Raw genomic sequence first — 15,703 nt, 5'->3', positions numbered from 1 at the left:
AGAAAACTAACTAAAACCCACTAAAAAGGAGGGAGGGAAGACTTTTAATGAAGGAGGGGTAAAATTGGAACAAAAAATATATAACTTTTCAAACATTTCTCATTTCTCCATACGTTATCATTTTAAAACAAAAATGGCACCATAAGATCACAAATTTTCTTATCTTTCATTCAAGTATATTCGAGCATATTTTTTATGACATAAAAAAAAGATTTATGGTGTCGTCTTGTTTTCAATACTATTATTATAGTAGTGCACATGTGCAATATAACATGTACTACAATGTGCATTACATGCTTAAAATTAGTTTTTTGATTCTAGTTTAGCTTTTAGGGTTAGTTTTTTTGGAGGTTTAGGATTAGGATTAGGTTTTTGGGTGTGGGGAGAGGGGGGTTTAGGTTTTTGGGGGGTGGGGGTGGGGGGTTAGGTTTTTTTCGGGTTTATGTTTAGGGTTTAGTTTTAGGTTTTCGGGAGGGTGGGGGTGGGGGGGTTTAGGTTTTTTTTTTTTTTTTTTTTTTGGGGGGGGGGGGGGTTAGGCTTTTGGTGGGAGGGTGAATTTAGGTTTTTTTGGGGGGGGGGGGGGTGTTTAGGTTTTTGGGGGGTGTCGGTGGGGGGTGGGTTAAGTGGTTTAGGCTTTCCGTATTAGTGCACATGTGCAGTACAACAAAATTTTTTTTTTTTTTTTTGAAATTTTTTTTCCATATATAAAAAGTAGCGATTTTTCTAAAAAAAATTGTAAAAAAAAAAATTGTATGTTTTTTAGGTTTTTTTAGGCTTTTTTAGTTAGTTTTCGAGTTTTCACAATAAAAGTGGTTTTCATTTGAACCATCCCCTATATATATATATATATATATATATATATATATATATATATATATATATATATATATATATAGGATTAGGTTCAAACGTGAACTAAATCCCAAAGTGAACTGCGTGAACTGATCTGGGCCCTTGATTTTTATGATCTTGAGATTAAAGTAAGTGGCATGATGGTAATTATTTGGTTAATTTTTTTCATTTAATTAAATACAAAAAGCGTATATGTGTAATTTCAATCTTAAATTGATTGCATAAATCTCTCACAAATCAAATCAAGGATTAGGAAAGATGTAACTTAATTCAATTATTAAAATAAATATTTGTTTAAATGCGATGTACACATGTGTATTCTGATTTTGCCCTCTTTTTAATGCGATGTACACATGTGTATATCGTCTGTTTTTGTGATATCTCAGAATTTTTTTTGTATTGAATGTTGATGTACACCTGTGAATTACTGTACACATATATACAATGCTGAGTACACACGTGTACTGTTCTATTTATATCCAAGTACACATGTGTATACCGTTGAAATATGAAGGTTACGTAGATCTTAAAAATGAAAATTTGAATTCTGGTGATTAAATCTAAAATAAAAATTAAAATTGAAATCTGGTGATTTGTTGTTTGTTTTGATAATTATCTTATTAATAAATAAACATAATATGGATAATGAATTTAAATTAGGAAAGATGTAACTTAATTCAATTATTAAAATAATGATTTAAATCTAATTTTTTATATACTTACAATCATACCCTTAACAACTAAAAAGGAAATCAAGGGTCCATATCTGTTCAAGCAGTTCACTCTTGGGAGGTTGTTCACGCTGGAACCCTACCATATATATACATATACATATATATATATATATATATATATATATATATATATATATATATATATATATATAGGATTAGGTTCAAACGTGAACAAAATCCCAAGAGTGAACTGCGTGAACTAATCTGGGCCCTTGATTTTTATGATCTTGAGATTAAAGTGAGTGGCATGATGGTAATTATTTGGTTAATTTTTTCCATTTAATTAAATACAAAAAGGGTATATGTGTAATTTCAATCTTAAATTGATTGCATAAATCTCTCACAAATCAAGTAATCAATTATCCTCTTAAATTGATTGCATAAATCTCTCACAACTCAAATCAAGGATTAGGAAAGATGTAACTTAATTCAATTATTAAAATAAGTATTTGTTTAAATGCGATGTACACATGTATATTCTGGTTTTGCCCTCTTTTTAATGCAATGTACACATGTGTATAACGTCTGTTTTTGTGATATCTCGGAATTTTTTTTTTTTGTATTGAATGTTGATGTACACATGTGAATTACTGTACACATATGTACGATGCTGAGTACACATGTGTACTGTTCTATTTATATCCAAGTACACATGTGTATACCGTTGAAATATGAAGGTTACGTGGATCTTAAAAATCAAAATTTGAATTCTGGTGATGAAATCTGAAATAAAAATTAAAATTGAAATCTGGTGATTTGTTGTTTGTTTTGATAATTATCTTATTAATAAATAAACATAATGTGGATAATGAATTTAAATTAGGAAAGATGTAACTTAATTCAATTATTAAAATAATGATTTAAATCTCATTTTTATGTAATTACAATCCTACCCTTAACAACTAAAAAGGAAATCAAGGGTCCATATATGTTCACGCAGTTCACTCTTGGGAGTTTGTTCACGCTGGAACCCTACCCTATATATAGGGTCAGGATTTTGGGAAAACGGTGAAAAGTTTGAGAACGCTTATGGATCGTCAGATCAAAACAATCTATGGACAAGATTGGCGCGGTGGCGTTTTCGTATTCACAAAATTTGAACATGTCTTGATTCAATTATAGTGTCATTTACCTTAATACTGTTAGTATTGATCAATGCATGATACAATTATAAAATAACATCATAACCTAAATCTCGAGGACGAGATTCAAAACAAGGTGGGGAGAATGTAACATTTCCATTTTTAATAAATTAAAATAAAGTATATAAAACTTATTTTGTTAAACGGGTAGATTACGAGTAAGTTGACTATTAGAAATATGAGGTATCTAGACAAACATATGAACCATTAAATAATTAAATAACAAAAATACATCATAATTGACCTTACTCCATTTTTAACGAAACTAATGTCAAAATGTAGATAAAAATATACTCGTTCTAATAACATATTCATCGTTTTATAAAACGCCATATTTCAGAAGTTATAAACGGTAAATAAGTGAAGCAGCTGAATAAATTATAATAATAAAATAATAATAACAAAATTTAACATACGAAATGATTGTGTATGTGTACATGGCTCACATTTAGGAAAGATCAGTAAGAATCTTTATATGAACGTGTTCTCCAAGTTTAATTTCAAGTATAAATAGAGAATGGGTGAACCATCTAAAACTGTTCACATTCTTTTTCCTTTCTCTCCCCCTTTCTGCTTTTATATATACACCCATTTTTCTTTAGTATTACACCCATAATTACAACCCCAGACTTGTATAGCGCTAATCCATGCGAAAAGCAAAGAATCTTGGAACTGGACCCTCAGGAGACACGTGGGAGGGATCTCTCCAGCTCCCGCGACGCGTAGCAGGAAACCAAGATGTGGAATTGGATAAGAACGAGTAGTAGGTCTATACAACTAACAAGGCTAGGCTAAGAATAGCGGCCTCGGGACGCGACACGCAGCAGGGTACCCCGTACACGTACTTGACGCGCGAGGGACACCCGGGTGGCCTATATAAGCAGTAACTTGGGACAGAAGCTGTTGCACCTTTTCGACGAACTTTTAACGAATTCTCTGATATATATCTCCGTTTCTTTGATATTACCCCCTAATTCTACGAAACTCTGCCCCATTGTAAGTGTTTTAACCCCTGATCACTGTTTCGATACCCTGTCCGATCGATCCTAAACCCAGCAACGGATGTCAAGGTGCTGCCTATATAGGGCTACACTTTGTTAATTACGTTGGGTTTTGATTTGGTGATGTGTCGATAAAGTTAAGTTGGGTTATTATACTAACACGTGTGCATTGTATATTTTATTAGGAACTCATGAATTATACCAAGAAATATTACCAGGAGGCTTTTAGTTAAACCCTAAAATCACAAAGTGAGTCATTCTCTCTTTTTATCAAACTGCTTTGCAAAAACTCTAAATGTTTTTCGGTTATACTTACAGTGATTAAGTCTTTGTATTCTTCAATTACTGTCGGTATGTGGGGTTTTGTATACATTACTTGATAAACTTCACTATTGGACGAAAGTTAGCCAATGAGTGATATAACCACCGTCACAACGGGACTGCCACCGTGTGACAAATACTGATTGAGTTTTTGGTAGATATAAACATTTTAATCTCCCTCTTGATACTATAAAATATAATAATGTGTCTTTTTATAAAATAGAATGAACTCACTAGTACTTTTCTTTTCGCTAGTACTTTTCGCTGATAAAATGTTTTCAAACGCGTTTCAAGTAACTTACTGTTAAAGTAACAAAAGCCTGCTACGGAGCACTGAAGGCTTAAATAAAGTGGCTATAATTACCTGAATAAAAGAAGAAATTTATGTTTTATCAATTAGGGTTTATCCCTATAAAACATTTGAATGGAATATGGGTTTTAGCCAATTTGTTAAATATTAAAAGTTTGGTGTTTTACAAACTCTATCGATACCGCTTGACTGGTTCTCGACTCCCGCTCCCAGGGAGGTCGGGGGTTGTGACACTTTTTCATTGTAAACAAAAGTATTAACTAAGGTTATGTAAGTGGTTTCGTTGATGGTCCTAAAGTGTTTTTTTAAGCAAGCATATCTTAACATTGTAACGCACGGGGTTTTTGTGTTACTTGGCACGTTTCCCTTGGAATTTTTGTTTATTAAGTAGTATAATAATATAAATGATGGGATATATATATATATATATATATATGCCAGTTAACGTACAATAGCTCTTAACGTACGACTAATACGACAGATAATTACGCACGTTCATTTTAAAATTATGCACGTTATAAACTCAAAAACCCAAATCACGCAAGTTGGAAACAATAATCACGCATGTTGAAAACATTAATCACGCATGTTATAGAACATAATCACGCACGTTGTCGTACGTGATGTACGTTAAGCCTTAATGTATTTTACACTCTCTCTCTCTCTCTCTCTCTCTCTCTCTCTACACACACACACACACACATATATATATATAGGGTAAGGTTCATTTGAGAACCACCCTTATTGCGAGAACTGCGAGAACCAATGTGAACACAAAAAAATACCTAAAAAAATCCAAAATACCCACAATTTTTTTTAATATTTTTCTAACAAAAATCGCTATATCTTGTTACAAAAAAAAAAAAAAACGTTTTATTTTCGAGTAACAGTTATGGATGCACATGTGCATATGTATCATTTCTTGCACAAATTCCATAATATATTACCGGTAGTAGAAAAATGCAATTTCATTTACACTACCATATGTAATACACTACTTTTTACATTACCAATATTAGAACTGCACATGTGCATTTATATGTATCAACATGAAATAAGGTGTTTTGGCACAAAAAGTTTGTGATTTTAAATGATGAAGTAGGCCCATATACATGTGTTTTGGTTAGTTATATCTAGTGGTTGATGGTTTGATTATATTTGTCACTTTATGATGTAATATGTTGTTTGGATGGTATAAAGGGTGTTGATGTACATATAATAAAGTGAAATATTGGTAATAATATTGTATTATAGATGGTAAAAAGCAATGGTATTGTATTACGGATGGTAGGTGGTAATGGTAGTGTAGTATGGATGGTACGATAGATGAAAGTGAATGTGTATTCAAAGTGGTGTACTAAAACACGTTATAACATGTTCATATGAATATATATATATATATATATATATATATATATATATATGATGCACATGTGCATTTCTAGTGTTGCTAATGTTATAACAAGTTCATACATATAGATGCACATGTGCAATTCTATTATTGTTAATATAAAAAGTAGTGTATTATGAATGGTAGTGTAAATGAAAGTGCAATTATCTGATATTTGTAATGAATTACGGATTTTGTCAAAGAAATGATACAAATGCACATGTGCATGGATAACTGTTACTCGATTTTTTTAAACTTTTTTTTTTATTATTGACGAAGTATAGCGATTTTTCCAAAAAATAAAAAATAGTAAATTTTTTTTGGGTGTTTTTAGATTTTTTAGGTATTTTTTGGTTGTGTTCACATTGGTTCTCGCGGTTCTCGCAATAAAGGGTGGTTCGTAACGGATCCTTCTCCTATATATATATATACATACATACATATATATATATATGGGGAGGTTCATTTGAGAAGAAACTTAAATTGAGAAGAAAAAGAACAAAGAGTACAATTGTAAAACATTAAATAGTTTTTCTCTGATCTCATTTATTATAATCTTTGATTAATTAATTAGTCATAAAGACTATCATCATCCACACTAAATTTTTGCCTATACACATCAAAATTTATCCTACACGTTTTGAAAAGTATCCTACGCATATTGAAATTTATCCTACACATATTGAAATTTATCCTACACAACTCGTAATTCATCCTACACACCTCGTAATATATTCTACACTTTAAATTAATTTTTTTTTCTTTGAAAAAATACATTTTTTGAAAATAAGTTACAAATTTGATGTAGTTAGCTATTAAAAAGGAAGACTACCAATTAATGATCTATCTAGTTTTACCAATATACCCTTACACTAATATTAAACACAAAAATTAAGTGAAGTCCAATGAAGTATTCTTATTGGTTGAAATTTCTTCTTACTTATTCTTACGAAAAAATTCTTCTCATTTGAACCGTCGACTATATATATACATATATATATATATATAGAGAGAGAGAGAGGTCGGTTAACGTACAATAGGGCTACATTACGTACGCGATAACCCCAGCCGTCAGATCTTCATCTCCCATGCGATATAATACCTCTATGCGAACTGTACGAGCTGTGCGAATTCAATCTTCCACATGCGATTTTCTCCATCTACACACCCCATGCCATTTTTCACATTACCCCATTCTAACCATTTTTTCACATGCGATATTCAATTTTCCACATGCGATTCTACACACCCCATGCCATTTTTCACATTACCCCATGCTAGCCATTTTTTCACATGCGATATTCAATTTCCCACATGCGATTTTACACACCACATGTCATTTTTCACATTACCCCATGCCATTTTTTCACATGCGATATTCAATTTTCCACATGCGATTCTACACACCCCATGCCATTTTTCACATTACCCCATGCTAGCCATTTTTTCACATGCGATATTCAAATCTTCCACATGCGATTCTACACACCCCATGCCATTTTTCACATTACCCCATGCCATATTTTCACATGCGATATTCAAATCTTCCACATGCGATTTTGTCCATCTACACACCCCATTCCATTTTTCACACTACCCCATGCTAACCATTTTTCACATGCGATATGTATTGAATTCGCACCAGATCTGCACCTGATCGAACGGCTGGGATGATCGCGTAAGTATCGTACGAAAAGCGCATTTGTATTTTACTCTTTACCTATATATATGTATTTATATATATATACATGCATGCATGTGTGTGTTTGTGTGTGAATGACGTATGGAATAGTTTTAGTATATATAATAAAACACTTATATAGTTACAATTCATAATATTCAAAAAAATAATTTAACACATCTAAATCTTATGAATTATAATAAAGTAGATTTACCACCCACTGTAATGCGACGAGGGAGTAAAACCATGCCGAATAGTTCCAACGCCACACCACCATCGACGACAAACAATACTAAAGTTACGACGCGTTAATGCAAAGAAATTAGACTGCAACGTAAAACATAGAAAATAATAAGTCAATTTAGGACTCCGCCCATTGTAAGGGACCTATCAAACAGGAACAAATAGACGCTGTAGAAACATTGAACCACATATTAAATCGCAAAATCTAGTACGATGCGTAAAACCAAACATAAAAACGTTGAACCACACACTCACTCACGTTACGCCATGTTAACTCGAAAAATTTAAAACGAAACGTAAAGCAAAAAATCTGCGAAATATGAAAAGTATGGGGGACCAAAGTTGAAAGTTAAAAAGTTGTGAGGTTAATTTGCAAAAGATGTAAACTTTTGGTTTAAAAGTAAAAAAATCAAATACATTTGGGTTAAAAGTGCAATATCATTTTTTTTTAATTTTCAAAGCATTTGAGTACAACACCTATATACACAATTATGTTGTTAATTTATAGTTTGTTAATAATTAGTTAAATTTAATTATAAATATAATACATTTAAAAATGGAGTTATTGGTCAATCAAAAACTTATACATTTAATGTTTAAAATTTTACATAAATAAGAAATATTAAAATATTTAAATGGTTTTTAACCAATTTAAGAGTTAAAAAATAAATTAAGATTGATAATTGCCAAAAGTCCATGTATGAAATTTAAAATTATAAAAACCGTGAAAATGTATAAATACTCGGTGATGCTCATCCCGCGTTGCGGGGCGATGGCCGAATAATTCTCAACCAATTAAAAAAACAGTACTATAGTTTTGCTAGAAATAAAAAGTAAAAAGAGTGTTAGGCAGCTCTTTGACACGATTTTTAGCTGGGGGCAAAGTCATATTTTTACTTTTACTTGGGGGAAAAATCAATTTTTTTTCCGAGGGTAAAACCCTAATTTTTAGCTAGGGGAAAACCATATCTTTATTTTGCACTGGGGACAAAAACGTAATTTTGAATTGAGAGTGATATCGTAATTTTGAACCGAGGGGAGATTCGTAAATTTTAGCTGGGGGCAAAAGCATAAATTTGTTTTGAACCGGAGGCAAATAAGTAATTTTAAACTGTGGGCAAAACCGTAATTTTAAAGTAGGTAAAAAATAATAAACTGGTGTAAATTCGTAATTTTGAGCCGGGGGAGAAACAAAATTTTATTTTGAACTGGGGCGAAAACGTAATTTTGGCTGAGGGTAAAAGCATAATTTTTTTCCGAGGGCGACGTATTTTTAAGCTCGGGCCAAAAGGGTAAACGTATTTTGAAGTTAAGGCAAAACCGTATTTTTTAACTCGGGGCAAAAACGTAATTTTAAAATGGATGTAAAATAATAAACTGGTTGGTCCAATGGGTATTGCTCGCCGCCCATTTGAACCAATGACAGGGTGATACTTCCCGCCCGCGTTGCGGGGCGTTGGCCGAATAGTTCTCAATCAATTAAAAAAACACTACTATAATTTTGGTAGGAAAAAAACTAAAACGATGATAAGAACGTAATTTTGGGCTCAGGGCAAAACTGTAATTTTTCAAAACTAATGAGCGAGTGTTAAGCAGCTGCTTTAGACGAAAAAAATTAAATCGAGTCAACCAATTAAAACAAAAAACTTTTATAGTTTTGCTAGAAAAATTAAAACGATGGGGAAAACGTAACTTTGAACTGAGAGGGAAATCATAATTTTGTTTCAGGGAAAATCGTAAATTAAATAGACCAATGGGGTTGAGGGCAAAATCGTAACTTGGCTATGTGAGAAAAAAAACTAATGGCAAAACTGTAAATTTAAACGGGGCAAAATCGTAATTTTGAACCGAGGGAAAAATTGAAATTTTTAGCTGGGAGCAAACACATAAATTTATTTAAATGAGGGTAAAAACATAATTTTCAATGGCAAAATCGTTATTATAAGGAAAAAACCTAATGGCAAACTGTAAATTTAAACAGGACAAAATCGTAATGTTGAACCGAGAGCAAAATTAAAAAATTTTTTCTAGGAGCAAAATCGTAAATTTATTTTTAAGTGAGCGTAAAAGCATAATTTTGAACTAATAGTAAAATCGTAAACTTTAAAACGTGATAAAATCGTAAATTTGGGCCAATAGAGAAGTGTCATACATGACTATAAATATAAACGGGTAAAATCGTAATTTGAAAAAAAAAACTTATGGGTGGCATGTGGCCGCCCAACTCAACCAATAGAATGAAGATACTATTGCTCTCCTTTATTTTTGTATAAGTTGAATAATAACTAGTATTTAATCAATTTAGGAGTTAAAATGATAAAAATAGATAATTGAAAAATGTTTAGGCGGGGATACAAATATCTAGAGACTCCAAAATGATGATAAGTGATGGAATTATTTATTTATTTATTAGTATAGATAAAAGATAGATTAGTTAAGAAGGGTCGTGATTAAATAGGAAGATTATTTTGGCTAGAAAGTATAGGAAGCAATAGGATTAGGACATGTGACAAAATTTAAAATAAAGAGTAAGGGTATTTTAGTCAATCTTATCCTTTTCTTCTTCCTTCTTCTCCCCAGTAACATCAAAACCCACCATTTTCCGGTGATTTTGAAGATAATCACTCGATCCGTTCGATTCGATCTCTGATAAGTGTTTCAATCATTCAAATTTATCAATCGTTGAAGAAACCGACTTCGTTCCATGTAAGAAATTCTTTAATTTCATTTTTATTATCTGGGTTTTTGATTTAGTCATTGCGTTTTACGATCTTGGCGGGGTCCGGGGGCAGCGCCCCTGGTAGCAGGGTCCCAAGGGCGGCAGCCCCTGGCAGGGTCCAAGGGGCAGAGCCCCTGGCTGGGGTTGAGCTCTGGAAATTGGCTTTAATAAAAATGCATCAGAAAATTTAATTTTCTGTAAATTTAATTTTCTGTAAATTGGCTCTAGAAAACTGCATTCGTAAACTGCATTGGTTCAGACAATTCACAGCACAGACAAAACTATTGTCCAGATTCAATGCGTTTTAGAGAGAACACTTTTTTTGGTGTTTTTAGGCCATTACGTTTTAGAAAAACACATTTTTGAAGTGTTTTTAGTCATTGCGTTTTAGGTAAACACATTTTAGGTGTTTTCAGTCCATTGCATTTTACAGAGAACACTTTCTTTTGTTTTTTTAGCCAATTGCGTTTTAGAATGAGACATTTTTAGTGTTTTCTGGCCATTGCGTTTTATAAATAAGACATTTCTTTGTGTTTTTTTGCATTGCGTTTAAGGTAAAACACTTTTTTATGTGTTTTCAGTCTATTGCGTTTTAGGAAACAGACATTTTAATTGTTTTGTGGCTATTGCGTTTTAGGAATAAGACATTTGTTTGTGTTTTTGGTGGATTGTGTTTTAGGTAAAACACATTTTTATGTGTTTTCAGTCCATAGCGTTTTAGAAAGTATACTTTCTTTTGTGTTTTTAGGCTATTGCGTTTTAGAAATAAGACATTTCTTTGTGTTTTCTTGCCATTGTGTTTTACAAATAAGACATTTCTTTGTGTTTTTGGTGCATTGCGTTTTAGAAAATTGTCATTTTTAGGGGTTTTTTTTCCATTGCGTTTTACGCAACTGGGTTTTTTCCATTGCGTTTTACGCAACTGGGTTTTCAAAAAAAATTTTCGAAAATATAGCAATAGTATACTCGTTTTAAAGATAAAAAACGCTCATTTTTTGGTGCAATTTTTATAAAAAAATAATGTCGTAGGAAGAGTTAACGTTTAAAAAACGGGGGGAATTGGAGGAGAGAGAAACTATTGTCTTGGATTGACAAGAATGCCACTAAACAAATCCACGCGCCTCTTTTCTTTCTTTCAATTTCCCTCATTTAATCTTAGCCCTTGATTAACTAAATGGATGGTTAAGATTACTTTCTAGCCTTCTTAGCCAAATAAACTTTCTATTATATCCTAACCCTAGTTAACAAATTAATTGATCTCATATTACTATCGTGTGATGTTATTACTAAAATTCATTTGGTTTGAAATAAGTTGGTTTTATCAGAATTTAGGGATTTGTTCAATTTGCTACATGATAATTTATCAATATAAACGTAAGTATTAGATATATATTAACCGTGAAGTCCAATTCTTAATTACTCTGTCAATGATTTTAATTTATCCAACATTGTTGTGTTATCTTGTTTTCTTTTTTTTTTTATTTGTACATTTTGTTTTTTGCTTTTTCTTATTGCAACAATTGCATGCTGCATCTAAGAAGAAATAATATATATTGATGTTAGTAACGTCTTACTTTGAGAGGTGAGAGAAATTAATAAAACATAAAAGCCATTTATAAAAATAGAACTTAAATAAAATTAATGATTTAGCAATTGCTGTTCAAAAGAATAAGTAAATACATAAATAACTAAATTTACTGATCATTAATGTTTTAGATTTAATTATGGTTAAAATTAAAAACATTACTTAATAAAAAACCTAGATTTGAATACTCATTTATATATTATTATATATTATTAATGTATAAGAAACACTAAATAGAGCCATAAACAAATAGAGAGAAGAATGTAATCAATATATTTGACCAAAAATATTAAATTTGAAAATGCATATTCTTTCAAAAATTAATTATCTCAGTATAAATCCCATGCCTCAATAAACCATTCAGAACCATTCAGACTTGTGTCAAAAATCAAAATGGAGCAAATGAAAAATGGCAACCATGAAGACAAAACCATTGAGTCAGCCATGATCTTTGACCAACAAACCAATGATCATTTTCCAAACCAATTCATTTGGCCAAAAGATTATCTTTCTCAAACTTCTACTGAGAAGTGAGAAGTTGAATGAACAGGTCATAGACCTACAAGGGTTCTTAAGTCATGAAAAGAAGGCCACATTGCATGCAGCCAACCTTGTGAAGGAATCATGCATTAGCCATGGCTTTTTTCAAGTGGTTAACCATGGTGTTGACCTTGATATGCTTGCTTTAGTCCAAGAGCATGGTCACGCTTTCTTTAAGCTTCCGTTAACTGAGAAACTGAAGTGCAAGCAGAAAGAGGGAAGCGTTGTCGGTTTCGCTAGCGGGCATGCTCAGCGGTTCCGCGAAAAATTGCCATGGAAGGAATTGTTAACTTTTGAGTATCATGAGAATGGCCCTGATGAAGTGGCTGCGGAGTTTTTCAATGCCATGGGAAGTCAATACAGAGAAACCGGGTATTATTTCACTTCTTTTCTTTATTTTAGCATAATTTATTGATAAGAAATAGAGATGCAGTTTTAAAATCTTATATTATAATTAGTTGCTCTAATTTTTATTGATGTGCTGACATGGCACAAGAGATACTTTTTAACACACATGTCAATGTATCATGTGACATTTTTAGTTAATTGATGTGACATTTTTAGTTAATTTTACTGATCAAATGTTTTTTTGACACGTATCACTTTAATATAGTATTGGTAAAACTAAATTTCAATGCCTATTTTGTAAATTTATGTTGATCAAATGTTTTTCTAACACGTATCATTTTATTATAGTATTGGTAAACCTAAGCTGCAATAGCTATTTTGTTAATTTATGTTGATCAAATTGCTTTTTGTGATTTTTTTAATACTTTGTTGCAAGACAGCCAAGGTATTTTATTAGAAAAAATAACATAATAAATAATTAAATACCATCTAAATTTGTGTGTTCTGATGTTCTGAACAAACTTCAACCAAAAGCAAGTGATTGTTTAGTAACAAGATTACATAGGTGAAAAAAAATAAGAAATGATAAATTTCAAAGGCTATTTTGGTGAAACTAAATAGACAATAAACAAAGTCTTTTGGTAAAAAAATGAGAAATAATAAATAAAGTATTATATTATTGCTAAAACTAAATTTCAATCGCTATTTTGTTAATTTATTTTGATCAAATGGCTTTTTTGTGATTTTTCTTTAATACTTTGTTGCAAGACAGCCAAGGTATTTGTTAAAAAACATAATAAATAATTAAATACCATCTGAGTTTGTGTGTTATGATGTTCTGAACAAACTTTAACGATAACAAGTTACATAGGTTAAACAAAATGAGACATAATTAATTTCAATATTGGCTATTTTGGTAAAACTAGAATAGACAATAAATGAAGTCTTCCGGTAAAACATAATGAAAAACAGAAGTATATATTATTACTAAAACTAAATTTCAATTGCTATTTTGTTAATTTATTTTGATCAAATGGTTTTTTTGTGATTTTTTTAATACTTTGTTGCAAGACACGGTATTTATTAAAAAAACATAATACATAATTAAATAACATCTGAGTTTGTGTTTTATGATGTTCTAAACAAACTTCAACCAAAAAACAAGTGATTGTTTAGTAACAAGATTAGTAGGTGAAACAAGTTGAGAAATAATAATATAGTAAATGTAAGAGCAAATTTGGTCATATGCGTTTTGTTTATATTTTTCTTTGTGCTAATTGTATAGCTGTAAACTGGTCATATGCAGCTTGATCTTTCAGAAGTTCTGTCGGTCAATGAATAAGTTAGCTCATGACCTTCTTGATTTACTGGAGATTAGCTTGGGCGTTGATGGGCATAACCATAACTACTACAGAAAACTATATGATGATGCTGTGTCAATAGTGAGATGTAACCACTACCCGCAGTGTAACAAGCCCGACCTGACTTTTGGGGTCGGACCACATTGTGATCCAACTACATTGACCATACTTTATCAAGATCTAGTTGGAGGACTAGAAGTGTTTATGGATAACAAATGGAAATCTGTTCAACCCTACCGCGAAGCCCTTGTCATCAACATAGGTGACACTTTCACGGTAAGTCTGCTTTTGTATTGCATCGTAACTCCCTTTGTTTTATTGTTCCTTAATATGATCAAGAGTTGCGTTCTAAATATATTTGAAACTTATAACTTAACTAAGGGTGGATGTATTTGTAGGCACTATCAAATGGGAAGTACAAGAGCTGCCTGCATAGGGTAAGTGTGAACAGTTTGTCCCCAAGGCTGTCGCTGGTGTTCTTCTTGTGCCCAAAAGGAGATAGAGAGCTGAAAGCGCCTCAAGAGTTAGTCGAAAAAGATGGGAAAAAGGAGTATCCTGATTTCACATGGGGAGAGTTTCTTCAGTTCACTCAGAAGAATCACAGGGCTGATGAAAACACCCTTCAATTGTTTACCAAGTGGCTGCTAACTTCAAGAAATCACAATGCGTAGACAGCTAGGGGTGGCAATAAGTAACTATTATGAAAGTCTAGTTACAATGAGTAATGAATAATTGTTTGTCATGAGTACTGATATTGGCTTATGCATATCATATGAAAAGCCTCAAAACACATGAAGTTGTTCTGAAAAGCGTCAAATCCCTGGGATTTTATTATTTTTAGTTTGTAGCATACAATTGGTGTTTGGGCATGTATGGGCATATAGGACTGCACACTGGTCCAAAATCTCTTGATCCTCTTGAGGAACTAAAGTCATATAAAGATTAAAAGATAAACGAGTTTAATTTATTACTAATATTTTTTTGTTGATCTTCTTATATAAGGATTAAAAGATTAACGAGTTTAATCGTTATTAGCAAAGGTCCTCTTGTTGCTAATGAGATAATCTGGAATCTATCGAGTTTACTATATTCATAAGTTTTTTAACAAGTTGAGTAACTTGCAATATTAGCAAAAAAAAAGTTATTAGTGTGAATATATAAAGATAGTTTACTTGCTTATGGCCAAAGCTGATGAATTGCAATTTCACTCTGACTCAAGTACAAGGAATACAATTAATATATATCAAATTATTACACAGTATTTTCAGGATATATATAGGTTGAAGTCACATTGATTCTTTTTTTTTTTTTGGAAAGAGAATTTTATAAAAAACAGCTGGCCTGAAAAAAAAAACAGGACCGCGCCACCAACCAATTACAACATATACAACGGATTGTTACACCATTCTCTCCAAACTATCTCCCAATACTTCGATCTATTTTTCAACCAAAAAAACTCCGTAAGATCTCACTTCG

General features: G+C 31.7%; 1 protein-coding gene across 1 annotated transcript; it reads left to right on the top strand.

The window, feature by feature from the left end:
* The first annotated feature begins 12,444 nt into the window (after positions 1-12,444).
* On the top strand, positions 12,445-14,898 carry LOC110913976 (gibberellin 20 oxidase 1). Its single transcript, XM_022158786.2, has 3 exons — positions 12,445-12,890; positions 14,152-14,503; positions 14,626-14,898. Exons 1-3 carry the CDS (start codon positions 12,445-12,447, stop codon positions 14,896-14,898), a joined length of 1,071 nt encoding a protein of 356 aa, XP_022014478.1.
* The last annotated feature ends 805 nt before the right edge of the window (positions 14,899-15,703 follow it).

Source organism: Helianthus annuus, chromosome 15, assembly GCF_002127325.2.
Source record: "Helianthus annuus cultivar XRQ/B chromosome 15, HanXRQr2.0-SUNRISE, whole genome shotgun sequence".
Classification (NCBI taxonomy): Eukaryota; Viridiplantae; Streptophyta; class Magnoliopsida; order Asterales; family Asteraceae; genus Helianthus; species Helianthus annuus.
Note: the sequence above shows the minus strand (reverse complement) of the source record. Positions and strands in the feature narration are given on the sequence as shown.

Coding starts and splice junctions, on each gene's coding strand:
- LOC110913976 (XM_022158786.2), top strand. CDS start 12,445: ATGATCATTTTCCAAACCAATTCATTTGGCCAAAAGATTATCTTTCTC. Junction 12,891..14,151: donor AGTCAATACAGAGAAACCGG/GTATTATTTCAC, acceptor CTAATTGTATAG/CTGTAAACTGGTCATATGCA. Junction 14,504..14,625: donor ACATAGGTGACACTTTCACG/GTAAGTCTGCTT, acceptor ATGTATTTGTAG/GCACTATCAAATGGGAAGTA.